Source organism: Antechinus flavipes, chromosome 3 (genome assembly GCF_016432865.1).
Source record: "Antechinus flavipes isolate AdamAnt ecotype Samford, QLD, Australia chromosome 3, AdamAnt_v2, whole genome shotgun sequence".
Taxonomy (NCBI): Eukaryota; Metazoa; Chordata; class Mammalia; order Dasyuromorphia; family Dasyuridae; genus Antechinus; species Antechinus flavipes.
In genome coordinates this window covers 396167166-396188470 of record NC_067400.1, presented here as the reverse complement: position 1 = coordinate 396188470, position 21305 = coordinate 396167166, and the positions used below count along the sequence as shown (strand labels likewise).

Genomic DNA, 21305 nt, shown 5'->3' with positions numbered 1-21305 from the left:
ATAGCACAACCTCTGGGCTCCTGTAGCCCCAAATTACAATCAAAAGAGGGAGTTCCTGGGGATGAAGAAGCTACTACTACTTTCAAATTTTAGGAATAAGCCTGAGGGGAAGTGCTTTGGATACTTTTGCTCAAAAGCCTTTGCCATTATACTTCCCATTAACAATGAGCTAGTTTGCTTAATTAGCCTTTGATGAAAGACATTAATTAGGTCACACAATAAAAGTTGGTATAAAACATGTCTCGTAAAGAACTTTAATACAAACTCCCACAATTACACATATTTGCCATGGAAAGAATAGAATCAAACTTAAGATACAATAGTGGTGAGGTACACCACAGAAAATACATGAACAAAGGGGTAATTCAGAACTCCTGGTATTGAAAATCCTTTTTCCCTCTGAAAAGTCCTCATGCTGTGTTTTTCAGAGTTCTTTCCTGTGGGTCTTGACTGACTCTCCTGTGACATAGTCAATGGTGGTGGGAAGAAGAAAAAAATAAAGATAAAGATTTTTTCTTCTTCCCACCCTAAAAATGAATTCAAAAGGACCTTGGTTCTAACTTCCATTAGACTGTTCCTGCTGCTGGACTGGCAAATTGATGAAATTTTTCCAAATATTTAAAGTCCCTTCAAAGCATGGTTGGTTATTTGGTTAGCCAATCAGCTATTCTCTTTTTGGCCTGATTTAAGAGTTTCATACCACAAAAGGGAAGCAATTTCTGATCACATTCTTGATTGATTCCATCTAGATTCCTTCTGTGAATACATTAATTTAGGTGGTAATAGAATGTTCCCTCCTATTCATTATACTGACATACATGCAATGTCAAAAGAAAAAGAGGAAAATCATCAATGTGTTTGGGTAGAACTTCTATTAAGGATTTTTTTAAAGAGAGTATTAAGAATTATCCAGAATTAGATGATATGAATGGGTTTTGATAGTGAGGTAGAATATGACACAACCCAACATCAACAAAGAAAGAGCTACTCCATCAGAATTCTATTATTATTATAGGATAACATTCTGAGATATTTGTTATCAACATTGCTATATTAGTCAAATATTTCATTAGTGTTTTTCAAGTCACAAATTGTTAGCACCCCAAAAATTGGGAAATAAAATGAAGGAAAGAACATCCTTACATATTAGTTGTCATAAAGAGGTGATGAGAAATACCTAAAAATCTATTTAGTCAGCAAACAACTTCCTTTGCTAAGTTGTAAACCGACGCAGCTAAAGATAACAGTGCCTTAAAATATAAAGTTGTTTATAAAATCTTAAAGAGAAAGGCTACTGGATGATAAGCATTATTAACTCATAAAACAGAAAAAAGCAGCAGAAAGAAAAACAAATTTGAAGTCATTTTTGAAAGAGGCCTACTTAAGCAATTATCCCAAGGGCAAATAAAGTTGAAACTGGAAGAAGGACTACTGACAGACCTAAAATGGAAAAGATCTGCAAAAAAGATATTTTATGAGAAACCCTTTTCACCATCAAAGAGAATGGAGCTCTACCACATTTGGATTCTAACATCACTGTTTCAGATGTGTTTATTGAGGATCACTGTTTCAGATGTGTTTATTGAGGAAATGATACTGACGAAATAAACATGTAAAAAACAGCTACTTTAGACCAAGTGTATACAAAAGAATATACAAAAGAACTCTTTCCTGGAGGCAGCACAGTTTCAGAAACTTGAAACTCTATTTTCTTTGTGAAGCTTTCAATTATTGACCTTCCTAAGAATGCTTAAAGTCTGTAAGACATGAAGAAGAAAATGAATTGAAAATTTAATAATCACTTGCAAAATTATTGCATGGTTATCTGCCCTATTCTAATTTAGGTACCCATAGGTACTGATTTCATAATCCATTAAGGTTTTTTCTCTAGGTATTATCACAGCATAATAGTTTATGTAAAATCACATTTTGCTTTCCTTTTACATATTTTGTGCTACAAAACTCGGAAAAGCAGGTGGACTTTCATAAAGAATGAAGTAAACATTTAACTATTTTATTCAAAGAAAAGAGATCTGATTTTTTGTTTTCGAAGTCTGTCCTCCCATTGTTAGAATAATATTTAAATTCACATTTATAGAGTACTTTAAAGTTTACAGAGCATTTTTTCAAAACAACCATCTAAGTAGGTATGTAATGCAAATATTTTTCTCCCTTTATCATTATTCAGAGGCTTAAGAGGGATAGTAACTTGCCTAGCAATATATGGCTATCCTGGTGCTTGAAGCCAAGCTTTCTGACTCCAAATCAAATAGTATTTTCTGACTTCCTATATTTGTGATTTGGTTTGTGTTCATAAATACATAGTTTTATTTGGAAATTTAAAATTATCCTTATATTTAGCAATAATATCAGAAATTATATTTCTTGTCACATGTGAATAAGATTTGTGTCTTTAATGTACTTCCTGATAACATAATTGTTTGTAGCTGATTAATTGTGACTTAAAAATAACACAACAGTTTTGTTTTCCATGTGTACAGGAAGAGGTAGTCTTTAAAGAAATTAATTACTACTTAAGTTATTAACTTAGAGCTAACAAGATTCTAGAAGTCCTCTAATCCAAGCCTTCCATGGTATAGATAAAGAAACTGAGGGCTAGCATTGTGACATGAGCCTTCCAGTGTCATACATAGAATGATAAGATATCCATAACACGGGGCTCTTGGACCAAACTCTAGCAGCAACCATTTTAAGCAAAAAACAACAACTATACATCTGAAAATATCTTCAAATAATCAAAGCAATTTATCAATTGAATTTACTTTTAGAAAGGAAATATGTATAGGGACTATAGTGACTTTTGGGTTCATATATGCTGTTAGAAGAGGATGCAGAAGAGAAAAACATGAATTGGTTTGGCCCACAAGTCAAAATTTTCCATGAGATTTCCTATGGAATTTGCCTAATAGTTAGCATTAGTATTATGTTGTATCATGAATATCATGCACATATTGAATAAAATGTGAATGTCCTGAGGATAATGATTTCCCAAATGTTTAATTAGGTGTTAAAATCACAGTTTTCTCAATGGAAGTGTCAATATTAACTTTTGAAGAGTACTTATATATTGACATTATTGCTGGAAGTAATAGTAAATAATTTTCTTTAGTGGTTCAGGAAAAACTCTATTAAAATTGTAGGTTCAATAAGTTTTACTCTAATGCCTCACTGTAATAGTGAAGGGAATATTATCTTTAAGGTAGTATCAGTGGAGCATAAGATCAAGCAAATTCCACTTATTTGAAAAGTTTTTTTGCATATATGCCCAGAGATATACTTACCTTATGCTCAAATATCAATTTAGCTAATTTTAAAGAGGCTTTTAACTTCTTATAATTAAAAAATAATATAATGCAAGATATAATTACTTAAATTTTTTTGGCCATAGCAACTCACAAAGATCATCTACAAAAGCATAGAAGGACTGTGATCTGTACTAGTATAAGGAGATACCACACTGATGAAACCATACATTATAGCTCATATTTATGTAGTATTTTTAAAATTTACAAAGCATTTTCCTCACAACAGCCCTGTGAGGTAGGTGGACTATGTTATTATTCTTTATAGATGAGTAAACTGAGACTCAGAAATTAAATGAACCACTTGTTCCTACAAAACTAGAAAGTATTGGAACTGGAAATAGAAACTCAGATCTTCTGACTCCAAGTTCAGCACTGATACTACATCATGGATCTTTTCAAGCCCTGAGGAATAGAAGTTTACTTAGTAATTAGTGGTATTAAAGAAAATTCAATTAATTCTTCCTTTAGGTTTAATGGTTATTTGTCCCCATTCTATTAGGAGTTAAAATATTATTTTGTGTATATTGAATATTGCATTTAGGATGTCAAAGAACTTGGTTAATATTTTGCAATTCAGAAAGTTCTTTGTACCCATAGGAAAAACTACATATATTCCATAAAACCAAGAGAAGCATGTGGCTTCATGGTGTCCTCTATGTAATTCTAATATCCTATACTCCTGCCCATTATGATTCACTTGGAAATTGAATCTATGAAAATAGTACCCCAGGTCATCATAAAGGGAAATATAACAGATGTAATCAATTATTTGTTTTTGTAATGTCAAGTAATATGACCCATAGTTTTGAAGGGAAATCCACTCAAAACTTGAACAGCTTTATAATTTCTAAATATTTGTAAATGAGTAATTTATGTTTTTCATTTTGAATAAAAATTTTAATGTTGAATAGTTAGAATTTTCTAAAATATAAGTTAGAGGGGGGAAAGAGGAAGAAAATTAACAGGTTGATATTTTACTATAATCTCAAACAATAAAGGATGATAAGTTGAAAACCAGAAATCCAGAATACATCATTGTAACATAAGAACTTTTGCATCTTACCATAAAGATGAAAACATTTTAATATAACTTATGGTGATTCTCAATACATTTCATATCAAAAAATTTATCTTTGCAATACCTGATTGATAAAATATAAGCATATGAAGAAGTATATTTAGTATGGAATTATAAAATAAAGTTTGCAATATTTTATTGGAAAGATCAACAGTTTGGTTTTTTGTTTTTTTTTTTTTTGTTGTTTTTTTTGCCTATAGAGACAATAAAATTAAAGGTTTTTGGTATGGTCAATAATGTTTATCAATATAGTATTAAAATCATGGAACGTTATGATTTTATTATATTGACAGTAAACCATCAAAATTGCATATTCACATTATACAGTCATTGTGACTCCATAAAAGGATGTCAATAATGTAAAAAAATATAAAATGATTGTAATGTAACCATCTAACTATTGGCATATGGATTTTTTCAAGTCCACTAATCACTAATAAAATTTGCTCTGCAAGCAATCATGTTTCATAATTGAAGACATGTTTGTGCTTTGATACATAATTTGAAATTTTCTTAATATAAACATATACCAACAGTAAATAAAAAAGGAAACATTATTTACAAAAGTCTTGTATACATATCACATAAATGCAATTGTATTAAAGTATTTTTATACAACATTGATAGAACCATTGATTTGCATTGGTTGGTTTTAGTGCAAACTGCAGTATTGATTTTAAAAAGAAAGAAAAGCAGGCTATAATTTTGAATTTTGAATTAAGATTTATACTTGTCTTATTAATTATAACAAAAATAATAGTTGATCTTTATATAGCATTTCAAGATATGTCAAGTGCTTAATGTCTTATTGCCTTTTAGTAGACTGCAGACTGTCCAGGGATGTTACAAACTTGAAAGCTGTCAAAGAAAACTGTCTCTTTTTATTAAAGAAACCCTACTCCATTTAAAGGTACCTGAGTAAAGGGGAAGCTATATATTTTGCTGGATACTTGCAGCCAAATAACATCTTTCATTCAGCCTGTTGTATTAGCACCATTGTTTTGGATTATTAACATATTGTACTAATTAGTATAGGAATGGAACCACATGTATAGTGTACCATTCCTAATTTCTGTATTCTTCTACTTTCATGGAATTTCATCTTACCAAGTATACTGTTATACACTAAAAATTCAAGTGTTTGAGGAAAATGTAAATGATATGTAACAACTCTACATTATCCCATTACTGTATAGAAATTTTCTGATTGATTTTAAGTGAAGCTGTGAAGAAATGCATTTTAAGGTTCATTTCTTCAATTCATTGGGACACGAGAGTTGCTTTTATTTACCTGCATGTGATGATAGATGATCATATGTGAAATATTATTTCCTTTTTGTTCAAAAAGGAAATTAAAATATTTTGATTAACTTTTCTTTTGAAGGTTAAATACCAACCACTGCATTTATTCTCTTCTTCTAGTTCATATATGGTAACTTGTGCCTTGGTGAATCTGTAATGTACTCTAGGCCTTTTGTGGCCTATTGTACATAATTTCACAGTTTCAGAAATTGGTGAGGGGAAACCTTCCATATTTTATGAAGTAATGAACCTAACACAAAGCTCATGAGCACCCACAACGGTCTACTACCATGGCTGGAATTTTTCCATATATTATTTGTTCTTTTCCATTAAAATATAACATATTTATTGGAGACATCTTAGTAGGAGTACAGCAGGGTCCTGCTGAACCTCTAGGATTTGCTTGGTGAACAAGATGAGTGTGAGGGTATTTTTGTAGAAATACAAATTCACATTCTCCAGAGCAGTAATTAGCCTTATATCTTTTGGGTGCAATAATCCAGTCCCATCCAAAAGCTTCAAAATCTACTGTTAGAGGGTAACGGCAGCATCGAGATTCTGTTGAGTGTTCATCACAATCAAGACCAAAATCTCTTCTAGATCTTTTTGGTGTGTCTGTAACTCTGACCTCTAAAAAGGGGTTCTGTGTAAAGAATGGGAAAAAATAAAAATATGAATCATCAAGTAATCCACATTGAGATCATTTGCTGGGATCAGACAAGGCATTCTTCAGAAGAGAAAAGTAATAAGCAAATCATTTTACAAATACTCTTGCCTGAAAAAAAAATCTGCTTTAAAAGATAGCACAACATTTAAGGAATTCTTTATTGGACTTGATTTCCCCTCTCTGGTCCAGGAAACTGAAACAGTATACCTCTCCCTGAGAGAAGAGACCTTATCATTTATATTTGTGTCCATCACAACTTCTAGCACAGTGTCTTTCACATAGTAGGAATCTTCCCCCTACCAGTTTTTCTTTCAAGCAAATGAATGAATGAATTAATGAAGGTAAATATTGTTCAGTTATCTAAAGTAAATGAACCTGAAACATGGCGTTTTCGGGAAATCACACATTTTCAATCATCCCATATTTGCTCTTGTCCAAATCTTCCTCCCACAACAAACCTTAGATTTTCAAGTCATACATAAAGTATGAATTTATCATGTTTTAAAACTGAATATTGCATAGAATTTCATTCATTAGAAACAAAACAAAACATATATACTTTACGATTACCTTTTTTTCAGTTTTTACATTTACATCCCTTTTTTCAACTGGTTAGAAATGGACTTCTCATTCCAAGAATAATGCTCTAAAGGAATGACGTAAGTAGATTCAAGCAAAGGTGTGTGCATGTGTGTGAATGATATATGCTATGATTGGGGCAATTAGAGACATAGGACAGGAGATGGAAGAAAGGGAAAAACAAGTAGAATTATTATAGAATCATAGACTCTGGGCTGAAAGGAACCTTGGATTCAATAAATTTCACTCCTTCATTTTCAGATGAGTAAAATAAGGATGAAAGAAATGAAATTATTTGTCCAAGGTCAAAAAGAAGTGCCAGAAGAGGTATCTGAATCCATCTTTCCTTACTAAATCTGGAGTTTGTTCCACAAGTAATGTAGCCTCCCCACTCATTTTTTATCCCTTCAAAAAAAGATCATGACCTATCTTTTCCTAGGTTTATAATAATCATTTTCCCACCACCATTTATGAATGAGAACCATCTCCAATAGTCTTTTTCAGTGTTTTTTTTTAAACTATTGAGAAATCTGGTTATTAAATTGAAGTATATACATATACATATACATATATGTGTATGTATATATGTGTGTGCATATAAACATACATACACGCATATACATATATATAAAGATATGTATATTTCATCCTTTGGAACATTATTAACCATAATAATTATCCTGCAAGAGGATAATTAAAAATATTGACATATATTTTGAGGAAAGGAGGAGGGACCTTTTCTTAAAAAAATGAAGGTTGGAGCCTATTTTGAATGTCAGAATGCACCTGTATTGATAACCATATGATCTGACTGGTAATTATATTATGAAAAGTAATATTACTTTAAGATCAAATAATGAATTAGCAATCCAGGGCATTATTGGTTTTATATATATATATATATATATATATATATATATATATATATATATATTATCCTTGGGGAATTTTTTTTGTTACATAAAAGAAATTCAATCCAGCATACTAAAGTAACATTTCAAATTTTTGACAGTTAAGATTGATCATATATAAACATTTGTTATTTTCAAAGGCATTGTCATGTTTGAAAATGGAATCTTTCTGATGTAATTATATTAGTAAGGAGTAATGACCAGATACAATACACAGAAAATAAATCTATGATTATAAAGGGAAGCAAAAAGAATAAAGAATTGTAAATAATTCCCAATTGATTTCTTTTGAATTTGAGAATATAATTTATTAGCTTTCTCTCATAAATTATATATGATTATATTCTGCTGAAGTTAATATCAAATTAGTATTTCCTAAGTACAAGTTCTTTAAAAAAGGTAAATTCACCCATGAGATGAAAAGGGGAATCAAATTGGAAATTTAAAATTTGCCATAGTGAATTCACAAAGGAATATTTCACAACGTTTGCAATATAGAGATCAACATATGGACATATTTCTACAGACTGCAGGTGATAATTATTTTAATCATGATTTCCTTAATTTATGATTGTAATAATTAAAAATAATTTCATTTCATATTTATAATTCATACAAATTGTTTCATTATTCTAAGATAAAATAAAATAAGATTCAATACACCTTGAAAACTTCTGAAAATAATGGTTTTATGTATATGATATGTCCTAGGTTCCCATTGTAAGGATTTTATAGGGATTTTGTATGAATATATAATTCCCCCATTATTAGTAGTATTACACTTAGAGTTTGTCATTACTAAAGATATTTATAAAAACTACCTAATGGCAAGCAATTCAAAGAAACTAAGATTTTTCCTGTTAATTTAAAATAAAAGACTTCCATTGATGAATGGTCTAAATCAAGAAAGGATCTTAAAAATATGAAGTCAGGTTAATTTATTCTGGTGAGTACAGGGTTGCTATAGGGAAAACATCTCTATGACTGGCCTATCAGGTTAAAGAAATAATTACCTCCACCCTTCTTTTCATCTTTAATCACATTGAATGAACATTTTTAATTTTATTAGTAGAATTTTTATAAAATGTGATAACTAAAGAAACATACTTTATAATGTCCCTTTCACAAGGGAAAAAATGCTAGCATAGAGGGTAGGGTTTTGTTTTTTTTTTTCAGGTATTACTTACCAATCCATCTTCACCTAGTCCTGGGAAGGTGACTGCAAGATCATGACCATTCTCATCTAAAGCTTTGATTTCAAGGCCCAAGTTGGATTCAGGTTGTTTGAGCCAATTTTGCAATACTGTCTTCACATCAATACTCTGCCAAATACCAGTGCCCGGGTTCATGTCAAGTTTCAGAGATCGAATTCCAGTATATCTTGTACCATCTTTCATGGGTTTGATGAGTCTCAGGATTTGCACAAACACTGTTGTAGATTTCTTGACAGGCCTCAGATATATCCATAGTTGAGCCTTTACTACTTTATTATACTGTATTTTAGAGCTAAATTTAAAGAAGCAACATTTGGGTTTTCCTTCCACTTGCATTAGAAAATCAGCTATAAATGAATGTTTAAAAAGAAAAAATATTGAATTATCCATAAAAATCAAACTCCAAATCTCCAAATAAATTAAAGGAATATTCTTTTGATGGAATATTAGCTCACATAAAGTATGAATGTATCATGTTTTGAAACTGAATATTGCATAGAATTTCATTCATTAGAAACAAAACAAAACATATATACTTTACAATTACCTTTTTTTCAGTTTTTACATTTTACATCCCTTTTTTCAACTGATTAGAAATGGACTTCTCATTCCAAGAATAATGCTCTAAAGGAATGAATGCTAGTTGAAAATTTTAAAATGATGACGATTAGAGAGAACAGAGACACCGTGGAGGAACATCCACTTAGAATTCTTTGGGAATCTGAGTAGTTACACTTACTGAGCAGCTGTACCAATCAGTCTGGAGGAAGGAACCCTTCCCCCAGGCCTGAATTACCTGGGGACAAGACACACTGGGCTACTTACTTAGCCTTTGGAATTAGTAGGGGGAAAAAATCTTTTCTTACAGTTGCAATTCTGAATTATCATTTTCAAAGAACAAAACTAAACAAATGATTCATAATCATGCTATTTTCTAGTTATTTAAAAATTACATCTCCAGTTAATGCCAGTAAATTATTTATAAGCATGAACAGAACCATTATATTAGCAATTTGTTTCTTTTACAGAATCTTAAAACTCAAAAAAAAAAAAAAATGGAGATAAATCTCCAGTTAAACTGTTAGGTGACACTGCCTTAAAGAAAGAGTATTGTGATTGCTCACTTAAGGGGGAAATCCAATATTTAATAACTATTTTAGTTTTCTATGTTGAAGTGGCAGCAAAGTTAGATCACAGGCTCCTGAATTAGAGCCTTTCATATTCAGCCCTTTCTATAAGGTACCAGTTTTGACTTTAGTGGCATATGTGTCTGTTTTTAGAGTCTTCTATAAATTATGATGAGAATTTTATAATATTGCAGATATGTAACAGACCACAATCTCTCAAAAATAATGGATTTTACAGGTTATTAATTTTTTAACATTAAGTATATAAATAGAAATGTAAAGGCTGTGCACTCTTAATGATACCATGATAATAGTAGCAGGACAAGGAATTCAGGTGCATGCTACCCTGTCTCTCATTCAAGCATTTCATTATTAGTTATTACTAATCTAGATGCAACTGTATCATTATTTTGGTATGCTTGCATTATATTTCTTCTCTTTATGATACACTCTTTATTTTAACTTTCATAAATATAAGTGTAACAGTTTTTATAACTAAATATATTAATTACTAAAGAATATACAGGAATCATATTAATAATGATAGAAATATATTTTAAATGCCATGGAATAAGGAAAATTGAGATTTTAAAAATAGATCCAGTTAACCAACTTCTTTCAATCTTATTAGATATTTAATATTATTAATATATCTTTCGAACAACCAGAAAGCTATGAATCTTACTGTGTTGTTTGTGTACAATGCTTACATTTTAAAAATTCTGACTTTTATGTTAGTCTAGAAGATTAACAGAGGAAGTTTGAGCATGTTATATTTGCCCTAATGTAGTCAAGCTAAATAACTTTAATGCTGTTCAAGCATTTTATAATGTAACAAGGAAGAAATTAAATAATGTAGCAGAATAAAAATATTTTATTATCTACTGTTATTGGCATTTTACTCATAAAAATCTTAGGGAAAATTTTTTTTCTCCCTCCCACTTACACACTATAGCCAGCAGCCTGTTAAAAGCAACTGAGAAGAGATCTGTTTCTCATAAACACTAAGACAACTGTCAGCAGAATTGTGGATATGCACTCACAAAAAAAAGCTACTTACACTCTGTAGGCATAGTAATAATTGTTTCAGTTGTAGCATGATAATCATCATCTTCCAAAGACCCATCACTGCTGTCATCTCTCTGGACATCATACTGATCAATCAGTTCCCGGAGTGGAGGAGCTTTGGGTAAAAGTTGTTTTATAGCATCCCTGCTAATATTAGGAGCTGTTTCTAGCCGAAGTTTACTAAGGATTTGAATTTTGATGGCTTCTATTCTTGAAGATTTGGTATTTTGTCTCCATGTACATGCATTACACAGTCCATCTTTTTCCACATTCTCTTTTTGTTCGCTGCTCTCATTGAGATCCACAGGACCAGCTACAATCAACATAAACAGGTAGATAGAAACATAGATTTGTAATTTTTGCATGATCTTGCATTCAATATAGTCTCTCTCCCTTTTTTTCCTTTGCTCTTCTTTGCATATAACACCAAGCCAATTTTTTTAATGCATGTAGTGGCTGAGAAACAACTTGCCTCACCAGTGAATCTTTTCTACTGTATTCCAAGTGGCTTTTTATATTCCAACTTTGATGAGACACGTGTCGTCAGGATCTATGATTGGCTCTTGCTCCAACAATGAATCTAGCTGTCAGAGGTTAAAACCCTGTCTGTCACAAGTCACTCAACAGTATTTTGTTACAGTCAAGGGTGAGCTGATTCATTTGACCACTTTATAAAAGAAATAAATCTGTAAATAGTGAAAGATATGTGACATTAAAAAAAGAGAGACAGTATATTAATAACACCAATCAAAGTTAAAGAATGCAAATCTATATGTAATTTGAAAACCATAATTTAGATTTCATTTAAACTCTATACTTGAAAAGTGACATAGCTTGTTCACTCAGAAATTAAAATCAGTTAATGCATTGTAGACTAGCACTTAAAGCATAGAAAATTTGTATAAAATTAATCTTTTAATTTTATTACTATGTTTTTAGGAAAGTACCAGTTAGGAAGAAATAAATTAAAAGGAAAATATAAGATTTTTATATTGATGAAAGTAATTTCATTATGTTTTCTAGTGTAATCTCTTAGTGCTTAAACAATTTCAACTATATATTAGATAATATGCTTTCAGATGCTTACTTCAAGTTACAATGCTACAAATATTTTGGTATTTTTAATGTGTGACTAAAATTTTTAGAATATTTAATGACCATTTTAAATATTAGAATTTTCCCTAATATTAAATAACATATTTGATGTTATAATCCTAGTCTAAGGATAAGCACTTAAAATCTCTGAGATTGTGTATTTCTTCATTATGTATGACAAAGAACATGATGCTAACTAATCAAAAAACTTTGAAGTAAGAATTTTTTAAAAACAGAGTTTTGTTGCTCAACATGGTATGGCATTGTATAAGTCATGTAATCAATGTGTATTTTTAAGCAAAGAAGAAATTTGTGAAGATTAAACATAGATCTAGATTTTTATTTGGAATAGAAATTATCTGGTCTCACATTTTCATTGTACACCTCAGAAAAGGAAGGTCTGAGACATAAAGAAGCTTGTCAAAAGCTTCCCAGTGAATTATTTACAGTCAAGGACAAGAGCCCAGATTTCCTTGTTCCCAGTTCAGTTTATTTTTCACTATATCATGCTGTTAATATGTTCCTGCATCAAAAGAAGGCAGGAGAAAGAAGAGCGATCTGAGTCATCTCATTGTATATCACTGTATGCATTTATGCATATTGTAGTGTATACATATATGTATGTGCATTTATATGTGTTTCTACACACATGTGTATATTGTGCACCTTTACATATTTGTTATATTTGAGTATGCATACACACACACCCACACACACACCCTTTTTGATCATTTTCTGTACTAATAATGACTTACATTGAGTTATTTATATTAGAGAAATCACAGGCAAATGGCAAAATTGGGCAGCTTTTTTTTACATTTTCTCTCTGGTAAGATAAGTTGGCCTATTTAGAGAGTAAGCCCTTATAGAATTCTAACCAATTAAGTTGAATAATTAATTATAAAAGATGCCTTTTCTCCAGAGGATCATAGCAGCCCACTTCAAATTCTTCAAGAAACCAGTATCTTTCCATTAACAAATTGTTTTAGAACACTTCAATGCTAACTTGCTGATCTTTAAAAAAAAAAAAAAAGTATATATTTAAAGTTTTTATGATAGAAACATACAGATGTATACAGGCATATACGTGTATGCCTTGAGAAAAATATCATGTAATAAATTCATTTCATTGTTTTATCTTTAAAGACTAAGACAATCAGATGTTCAAGGCTATACAATTTTCTTGGTATATAAATATCCAGCTACAACTTTAGGGAAATAGAAGATCTTTCTGGATAGTATCCTTTCTGACAAATCCTAAATAGTGTATCTTTTTTTTTTCAATATGTAGGGACTTGACAATGTTAAATGATCATTTCTATATACTTCCAAGGATCTCAAAAACATTTATACATATTTGAAGCAATTCGTTCAACCAATTTTGTTTAAAAATTACATGACCATGAAAAAAATTATTCTTTCCATTTACTATAACTATTCCTGATCAGGTGATCAGACTATATGATTTCTAAAGTTCCTTATAGTTCTAATATTCCTTGAACTTACAACTGTCATGCTAAATTGAAAAAATTTATATTTTATTTTTCAGAACTTTGTGACATGAAAAATTGCTGTGATACGGTTGCTGTGGTTGTATATACAAAGGACAAAGAATCAAGAGATTTGAAATTTCCAAAAATATACTCATTCTATCCATCAGTGAATGGTTTAGGGGCTATGTAGAATTTCAAGATTATTTGTACCTTCTCCACCAGGAGGAGCAATGATTATAACTATGAAACACTTAAACTTTTACCTGCTAGACACTGAGCTTGGCTGATATCATGGGAAGCAGTGTGGGGAAAAGAAATTTTTCTCAGATGGTATAGTTCACTTAATCCTCCTTGATCTTAGCTTTATGTTTTACTCAATAGTCTTGAAAGCCTTTCTCCCATACAGCCAAAGTTCAGAAGTAAAAACTGTATCCAACTAATTTATTTGGACAACAGCATATTGATTCACCCCTAGAGGGCTATTCATATGGGATTGAACCTGATCTTAGTGAAACCAAGAGGGCAAAATTTTGAGTCAGAGGATGTTTATTCATATCCTTATTCTGCATTGTGTGACCCTGGGCAAAGCTTAACCTATCTTTCCTCATTGCCAAGGTGAGGAATTAAATTGGATGGATGCTAAGGTCCTTTCTAGTTCTAAATCTAGGATCCTATTATCCATTGATATGACTGGTAAATGAACATTTTTCATCTTTTTAGGAATACAAATACCAATACTGTGATGTAACTACAAATCACTTTAAGAATGTGAGTATGGGGGCAGCTAGGTGGTGCAGTGGATAGAGCACCAACCCTTAAGTCAGGATGACCTGAGTTCAAGTCTGGCTTCAGACACGCCCTAGCTGTGTGACCCTGAGCAAGTCCCTTAACACCAACTGCCTCAGGAAAAAAAAAAAAAAAAAAAAAAAAAAGCATGTGAGTATGGTCTAAAGATAAGGATTCATTTCGTGGAGTATATGTTTCTTAAAGTGTTCCAAGTTTAATTCCTTTAAGTCAGTAAGTACTTTTTATTGAATTTAAAGCAGTAACTCATAGTAATAGTAATGATACCCAAGTAGATTACCTCAATTGATTAAATCATCTTGATCATGAGGTCAATGTCTCAAATAAATTACCATGTAAAGTGTTTTGCAAACTTGAAAACACTATAAAAGTTAGTTACTATTATTGTTGTTATTGTTACAGTGCTATTGAGTCCCTAAGTGAGCTATACAACTATTCCAAGGACACAGACTATATACCTCTAATACTTGAGTAATCTTACAAACCTGTCCTTAACTGAAAAGAGGGGATAGGAGAATTTGAATAAAGCATTTAAAAAAATCAGTGACCTTTACTCATAGAAAAAAGTTGGGTCTGACCTAATTTGGGGTGGGAATGATGACAATCAATATTGTCATTTTATAAAAATAGGTCTTTATATAACTGTTAAGATATTATTAGAATGATGATTAACTTTTGATTTTATTGAGATTTAGGGAACTCGTAGGTGAGAAAACTCCCTCTATCTCTTCAGGTTAGTACCTTTTTTGCAGGTACCAGTGTTAGAGAATGACCAGAGCACTCGGTAGTTGAGCAGGTTATTTTCAGGAGATACTGGAAGCAGGAAATGAAATCAGGTATCTCAGCCATCAAAGCCATCTCTTTAGCCATTATAGCCCACACTTTAAGGATACTTCAAGAAGTATCCTTAAGTAAGTAAAGTGAAAATTAATTACAACATTCAAAGTACCCAACATTTCCAAAAAGTTCATGCACAGGAAAAATTATATAAAAATTGGCATAGAGATATATAATTATAAAAGTCAAGGAATTTAAATGCCTGTTCTATATAATTAGCAGATTATTTCAGCCCAATTTCTTCATCTCTCACTTAACAACACCATAGGCAGATAAATAGATAGATTTTAAGAAACTTACTAGAATTAATGAGACTAATGACCTAAAATGGTCAAAAGGGAGAAATCAATATAGGTGAAATTTTTTTTATTAAATATAATAATAAAAATTCTAATAGCTAGCATTTATGTAGCACTTTACAGATATTTTATTCTCATCATAACCATAAGAGGCAGATGCCTCTTTTTATAGATAAGGAAACTGAAGCAAAGAGGTTAACTAACTTGCCCTGGTTCATAGACTAATAAGTATCTGAGACTAGATTTGAATTCAAGTCTTCCTGACTCCAGTTCAATATTCTATTGAGTGATGAAAATAAAGTATTGCCATATTGCATGTGAATCACCCAGAGGACAACCAGTAGTGGACTGGTTTTTGGACCTAGAAAATTGGTCCTCAATGACCTCTGGCTGGGTTATAGCCCACACTTTAAGGATACTTCAAGAAGTATCCTTAAGTAAGTAAAGAGAAAATGACCTCTGGCTATTACGATTATCTGATAAAATCTGCAATTCTCTTCTTGTAGTTTGTGTTTGTTTGTTTGTTTGTTTTTTTTACAATATACATAGAATAATATCTTGATTTATGAAGTTAATCCATTTCATGATGTATCTTCATCATTAGAAATTTCTTTAAAGATAAAAAGTGGCATTCTTGGACTCCTTTGTAAAATGAAAATGCCTTTATTTATTTATTTTAAAGGGAAAAAGAATAACCTGAATTTAGGTCCTCATTTTTTGTTGGAAATACACAAAAGATTTTTTGAGGACAAAAGATAATGGCCTTTCTGGACTTTTAATAGCATTATTTATCAAACTTCTAAACAACCTTTTGTCTATTAGCAGTTCTTATGGTTTCCCATTGCAAGGAAGAGGAGAGTAGATGCATCCATTCTTCTTGCTCAAGATTTGGTTTTACAAAAGGGAAGAGGGGTTTTGGATGTATCCTAGGATACTGTGAGATTGTAAAGGGGAGGGGAGAATGTGAATGGGGTTGAGACTAGAAGGGCCTTATATGAAATACAGCTGTTGTAGAAAGGAAGAATGTTACTTTTAGCTTCCTATTTTAACTTTTTTTTTTTTTTGATAACTAGGTTAAGTTGTTTCAATTGAGTTGCAATCTTCCTCAATGCATGGAGTAGCTTAACCAGTGAAATCACAAATCTTTGAAGTATTGCATTAATAAATAACTACAAGGAGAAAAATAAAAATGCTTGAAGGGCAAAACTACAAATGTCACTTGGGTCTAACACAAGAACTGTGGAGCAGATCACCACTTTGCTGTACCTTGATTGGAAACACAGAGGAGCATAACTATTTCAGAGGAGGTAAGTGGCAATATTGATAGGGCTTTACACCTGGAATCAGAAGTTCAAATACTGTGTAACATCTGGCAAGTCATTTAACTCTAATTTGCCTCAGTTTTCTCAAGTGCAAAAGTAATAATTAACATCTACCGCTCTCTCATGGTTGCTATAGGGATCATGAGATTAAAACTAGCAAAACATTCAACACAATCTCAGGCTCTTACCCATGATTCTCTAATAGTCTGGGGAGCCTTCAAAGCTCTACAGTACTCAATTCAAAATAAGTAGGGATATCATAAAGAGCATAAAAAGGGGCTAGAAGCTCCTACCTTTACATAGTAGCTTAATTGCCAGATGATGTTATTTATTAAGTAACTAATGCAGCAAACATAGACAGTACTGTTTTCAATCACGTCTGCTCCAGAAATTCCAGTATTTCAATGAATGGTAACTGAAAAAAACAAAAACAAACAAACAAAAAAAAAAAAAAAAAACAAGTTAATATGTGTTACTTTAAAAATATAACCATGCACCAAAAAAGGAATAACCGAAAACAGATAAAGTGAGAGGCTTAAGAAACATAGAATTTATTCACAAAAATTCAAACATTATCTATTGGATCATAGATTTAGAGTTGAAAAGGAATTTAAGATCTTATAGGTAGTAATAAAGTCAAGCTTTGAATTCAACACTTCTGACATTAAAGCCAATATTGAACTTTTCAAATGTCTATTTATATGAGTGGGGAATGGGTGGAGGTTTCTGGAGTATAGATTCAATAGTATTGTCAATGATGGAATTCAATTATATATTTTTACAAGTTCAAGAAGTAGCCTCTATAAATGCATTTGTCTTAAAATTTAGTTTAAAAATATGGTCACTGCAGGTATTACTGCAGTTTTATCTCTAATGATATAGATGAGTAGGCAGTCCTACATCTTTTGCCTCTGAGAAGTCATCCTTATTTAAAGAAAATTGGAAAATCACTGATTTAGGGCCACGTGACTTAGGTTTTCTTTTCTGTACGTAGAGTAAATGTGTATAATAAGACAGCAGGAAGGCAAGTTTCAGATTCCATGAAGTGAGTTTCAGGCATTTATTACCCAGTTAGATAAATTATTCAGGCTTCAAAATGTAGTCCAGACTTGCCCTCATCCACTGCCAATTCCCTACATCCCTACATCCTTCTTCTGCTCTACTCATTTAACTAATAAATCAAAAGTGTTTGTTTGCAACAAATACATCCAGAGTTCCCCATTGCTCAAATTTTATGAAAGTTAAACTGAGGATATAAAATTAGTCTAATAAATTTATTTTGCTGTCAGCCTCATTTTCTCCAGCTTGCTGATATCCTTTATAACTACTCTATTTTAGGTCAAGTACATATTTATTTTCATAGTCAATTAAGTTTTAGATTGAAATAAATCCATCAAATGTTCTAGGCACCTGTTAACTGTCAGGAAAATGCATGAAAATGCATGACTTCAAAGTCTACTTGATTAATATCCTTTACTCCCCCAAAGTGAATCTTATAATTTACATTTGTTTTGTTTTATAATAAATAGAAAGTAAAATTATTACGAGTTTATCTTCTGTAAAGTAGTTTCATTTCTCTGCTGGTTTTTGATCAAGTTTCTCTTTTGGTGAAATTGATTGTCTTAGAAAAGAGTTAATTCCCTTGCAAGATATCATCAAAGTAAATCTAGTTTTCAAGTGGAGGGATGGAGGATGGCATCTATGGAAGTGGTGTCAGTATTTTCCTAACCAAAACTCAGGTGACATGGTCTGTTAGAGAGTATTCTTTTTGTAAAGCCTTGTTAAAAGACTATTCCATTTTTGATGATATTGTGAATATCTCGGAAAAAATATAGGATAGTTTTCCCTAATATTAGAACTAAGATATTTAGTATCCTTGTATTCAAATATCAGTTTTAATGCAGTGAATGACTCTTTAATGTAGTGCAATGATTTGTTAAAAGAAAAGGATGCACACAGTATTGTTATCTTTTTCAGCTGGAAATTCATAATTTTAACTTTTTTTTCTTTTATCATATTAAAATGAACATAAACCAGACTTACAATTAACATTTTTGTTGATTATATTTAACATGGTACATGCTGTCCCCTGCTGGGAATTTTAAGAACTACATAATAGATACTAAAAAATTTTTTCTTCTCTCAAATTGAGTTATGTCACGTCTCATTCTCTTTTTACAAAATACAAAAATTTGTTGAATAAAAATCTGTAAGCAATGCTTCATATACACTATTAGAAATTAGAAGCTTCATAAAACACTGTAAATATTTACAAAGTAGAATGTTTTAAAGTTAAAAATACGACAATTGTTTCCATAAAGCAGTCTTTAGTTCACAGAAATCAAGTATCCAATATTTTGATACTTTATTTAATTCAGTAGTTAATAGCGAACTGAAAATATCAAAGAATTCATACCTTACTCCTAAACCTGTTCATCATATCACAATTCCCTTTAGTGTTTCCTGATTATCACAACCCCCTTTAGTATTTTTCTGATCCTTTAGTTAATATGTTAATAAATTCAAACATATCCTTTTATTTTTCAGTTGTTTATATACAGCTCTTTATGACTCTATTTGGAGTTTTCTTGACAAATATAATAGAGTAAATTGCTATTTCCTTCTTCAGCTCATTTTACAGATGAGAAAATTGAGGCAGGTAGGATCAAGTGACCTGCCCAGGATTACAGAGTTAGGTAGTATCTAAGGCCAGATTTGTTCTCATGAAAATGAATTTTCCTGATTTCAGGTCTGACACTCTATTCACTATTATAGTTGGCAAAATATAAAGGAATGAGTCCAGGCAGAATAATGAGGATTGTGGGAGTAGCTTCTTTATGATGGCTGGTAAGGAGAATACTGTCAATCCTCAACATTCTTCTATTTAATTTTAGATTTCAAGCTTTGCATGATTGTATTAATAACTTCATATTCACTTTTGTACTGCCAACCTCACACATTTACAAGTATGCTCAGTAGAGAAAAAGATGAGAGGCATATTGTATATAAATTTGGTAAAATGGCTGGTATCCTACTAGGTACTTCACTTGTTGTATTCACTCTACCACTGTAGAGAGTTCCCTGTGTATTCAATGTATATTTTCAATTTTTACCTTACTCAAGTTTTTTGTTGCAGTTATACCCCTAAAGCATAGTGCAAATTCTTTTGCTTCCAAGGTCACATGTGCAAAGTTAGTGATGCAACTTAATGAGAAAATAAAGGTGGTACAATAATAAATGACCCTAGGAATCAGTGTTTAATAAATCCAAAGACCCAAGTTTTTGTGATAAGAATTCATTGTTTAACAAAAACTACTGGGAAAACTAGAAAACAGTATGATAGAAGCTAGATATAGACCAACATCTTACAACATATAACAAGAGATCAAAATGGATATATTGTTTAGACAAAAAGGTTGATATCATAAACAAATTAGGGTAGCACAGGCTATTTTACCTCTCAGATCTTTGAATAAGGGAATATTGTGACCAAACAAGAAATAGATAGCATTATTAGTGGGATATAAGATGAATAATTTTTATTTTAAATTATTAAATTATATTTAAATTATTATTTTAAATAATATAGAGATATATTATATATAAATTAATTATAAATAAATCAGGAAGATTCATTTTCATGAGATTAAATCTGACCTTAGATACTACCTAACTCTGTAATCTTAGGCAGGTCATTTGATCCTACTTGCCTCAATTTCCTCATCTATAAAATGAGCTGAAGAAGGAAATAGCAATTCACTCTATTATATTTGTCAAGAATTAATATATAATATGTGTAATAAAATATATTAAATTATTTTAAATTTAATAGCACAAACAAAACCAATGCAACTAATATTAGAAAGAAAGCAGACATGTGAAGAGGGAAATTTTATAGCAAGTTTCTTTGGTAATGGCTTTATTTCTCAACTACATAGAGAACTAAATCAAATTTATAAGAAAACAAATCATTCCTCACTTGATAAATAGTCAAAAGATATGAATAGGAAGTTTTCAGACAAAGAAATCAAATCAATCTATAATCATGTGAAAAAAATGCTCTAAGTCACCATCCATTAGGGGGAAATGTAATCAAAACAGCTCTGAGATACCACCTCATACCTATCAAATTGGCTAATATGAAAGAAAAGGAAAATGATAAATTTTGGAAGGCATGTGGAAA

At 31.0% G+C, this 21305-nt stretch overlaps 1 protein-coding gene across 1 annotated transcript; it reads right to left on the bottom strand.

Moving 5' to 3' along the window:
* Nucleotides 1-240: 240 nt before the first annotated feature.
* Nucleotides 241-11744, bottom strand: MSTN (myostatin). The gene is made up of 3 exons (XM_051986012.1): nucleotides 11265-11744; nucleotides 9051-9424; nucleotides 241-6349 (listed from the first exon to the last, which is right to left on the bottom strand). The coding sequence occupies exons 1-3, from the start codon at nucleotides 11635-11637 to the stop codon at nucleotides 5969-5971; spliced, it is 1128 nt and encodes a 375-aa protein (XP_051841972.1). The 5' UTR covers nucleotides 11638-11744; the 3' UTR covers nucleotides 241-5968.
* Nucleotides 11745-21305: the final 9561 nt, after the last annotated feature.

Excerpts from the sequence above, each read along its gene's own strand:
- MSTN (XM_051986012.1), bottom strand. The coding sequence starts at position 11,637 with ATGCAAAAATTACAAATCTATGTTTCTATCTACCTGTTTATGTTGATT. Across the intron at positions 9,425-11,264 it reads TATTACTATGCCTACAGAGT|CTGATTTTCTAATGCAAGTG; the intron begins GTAAGTAGCTTT and ends ATTCATTTATAG. Across the intron at positions 6,350-9,050 it reads GACTAGGTGAAGATGGATTG|AACCCCTTTTTAGAGGTCAG; the intron begins GTAAGTAATACC and ends TTCTTTACACAG.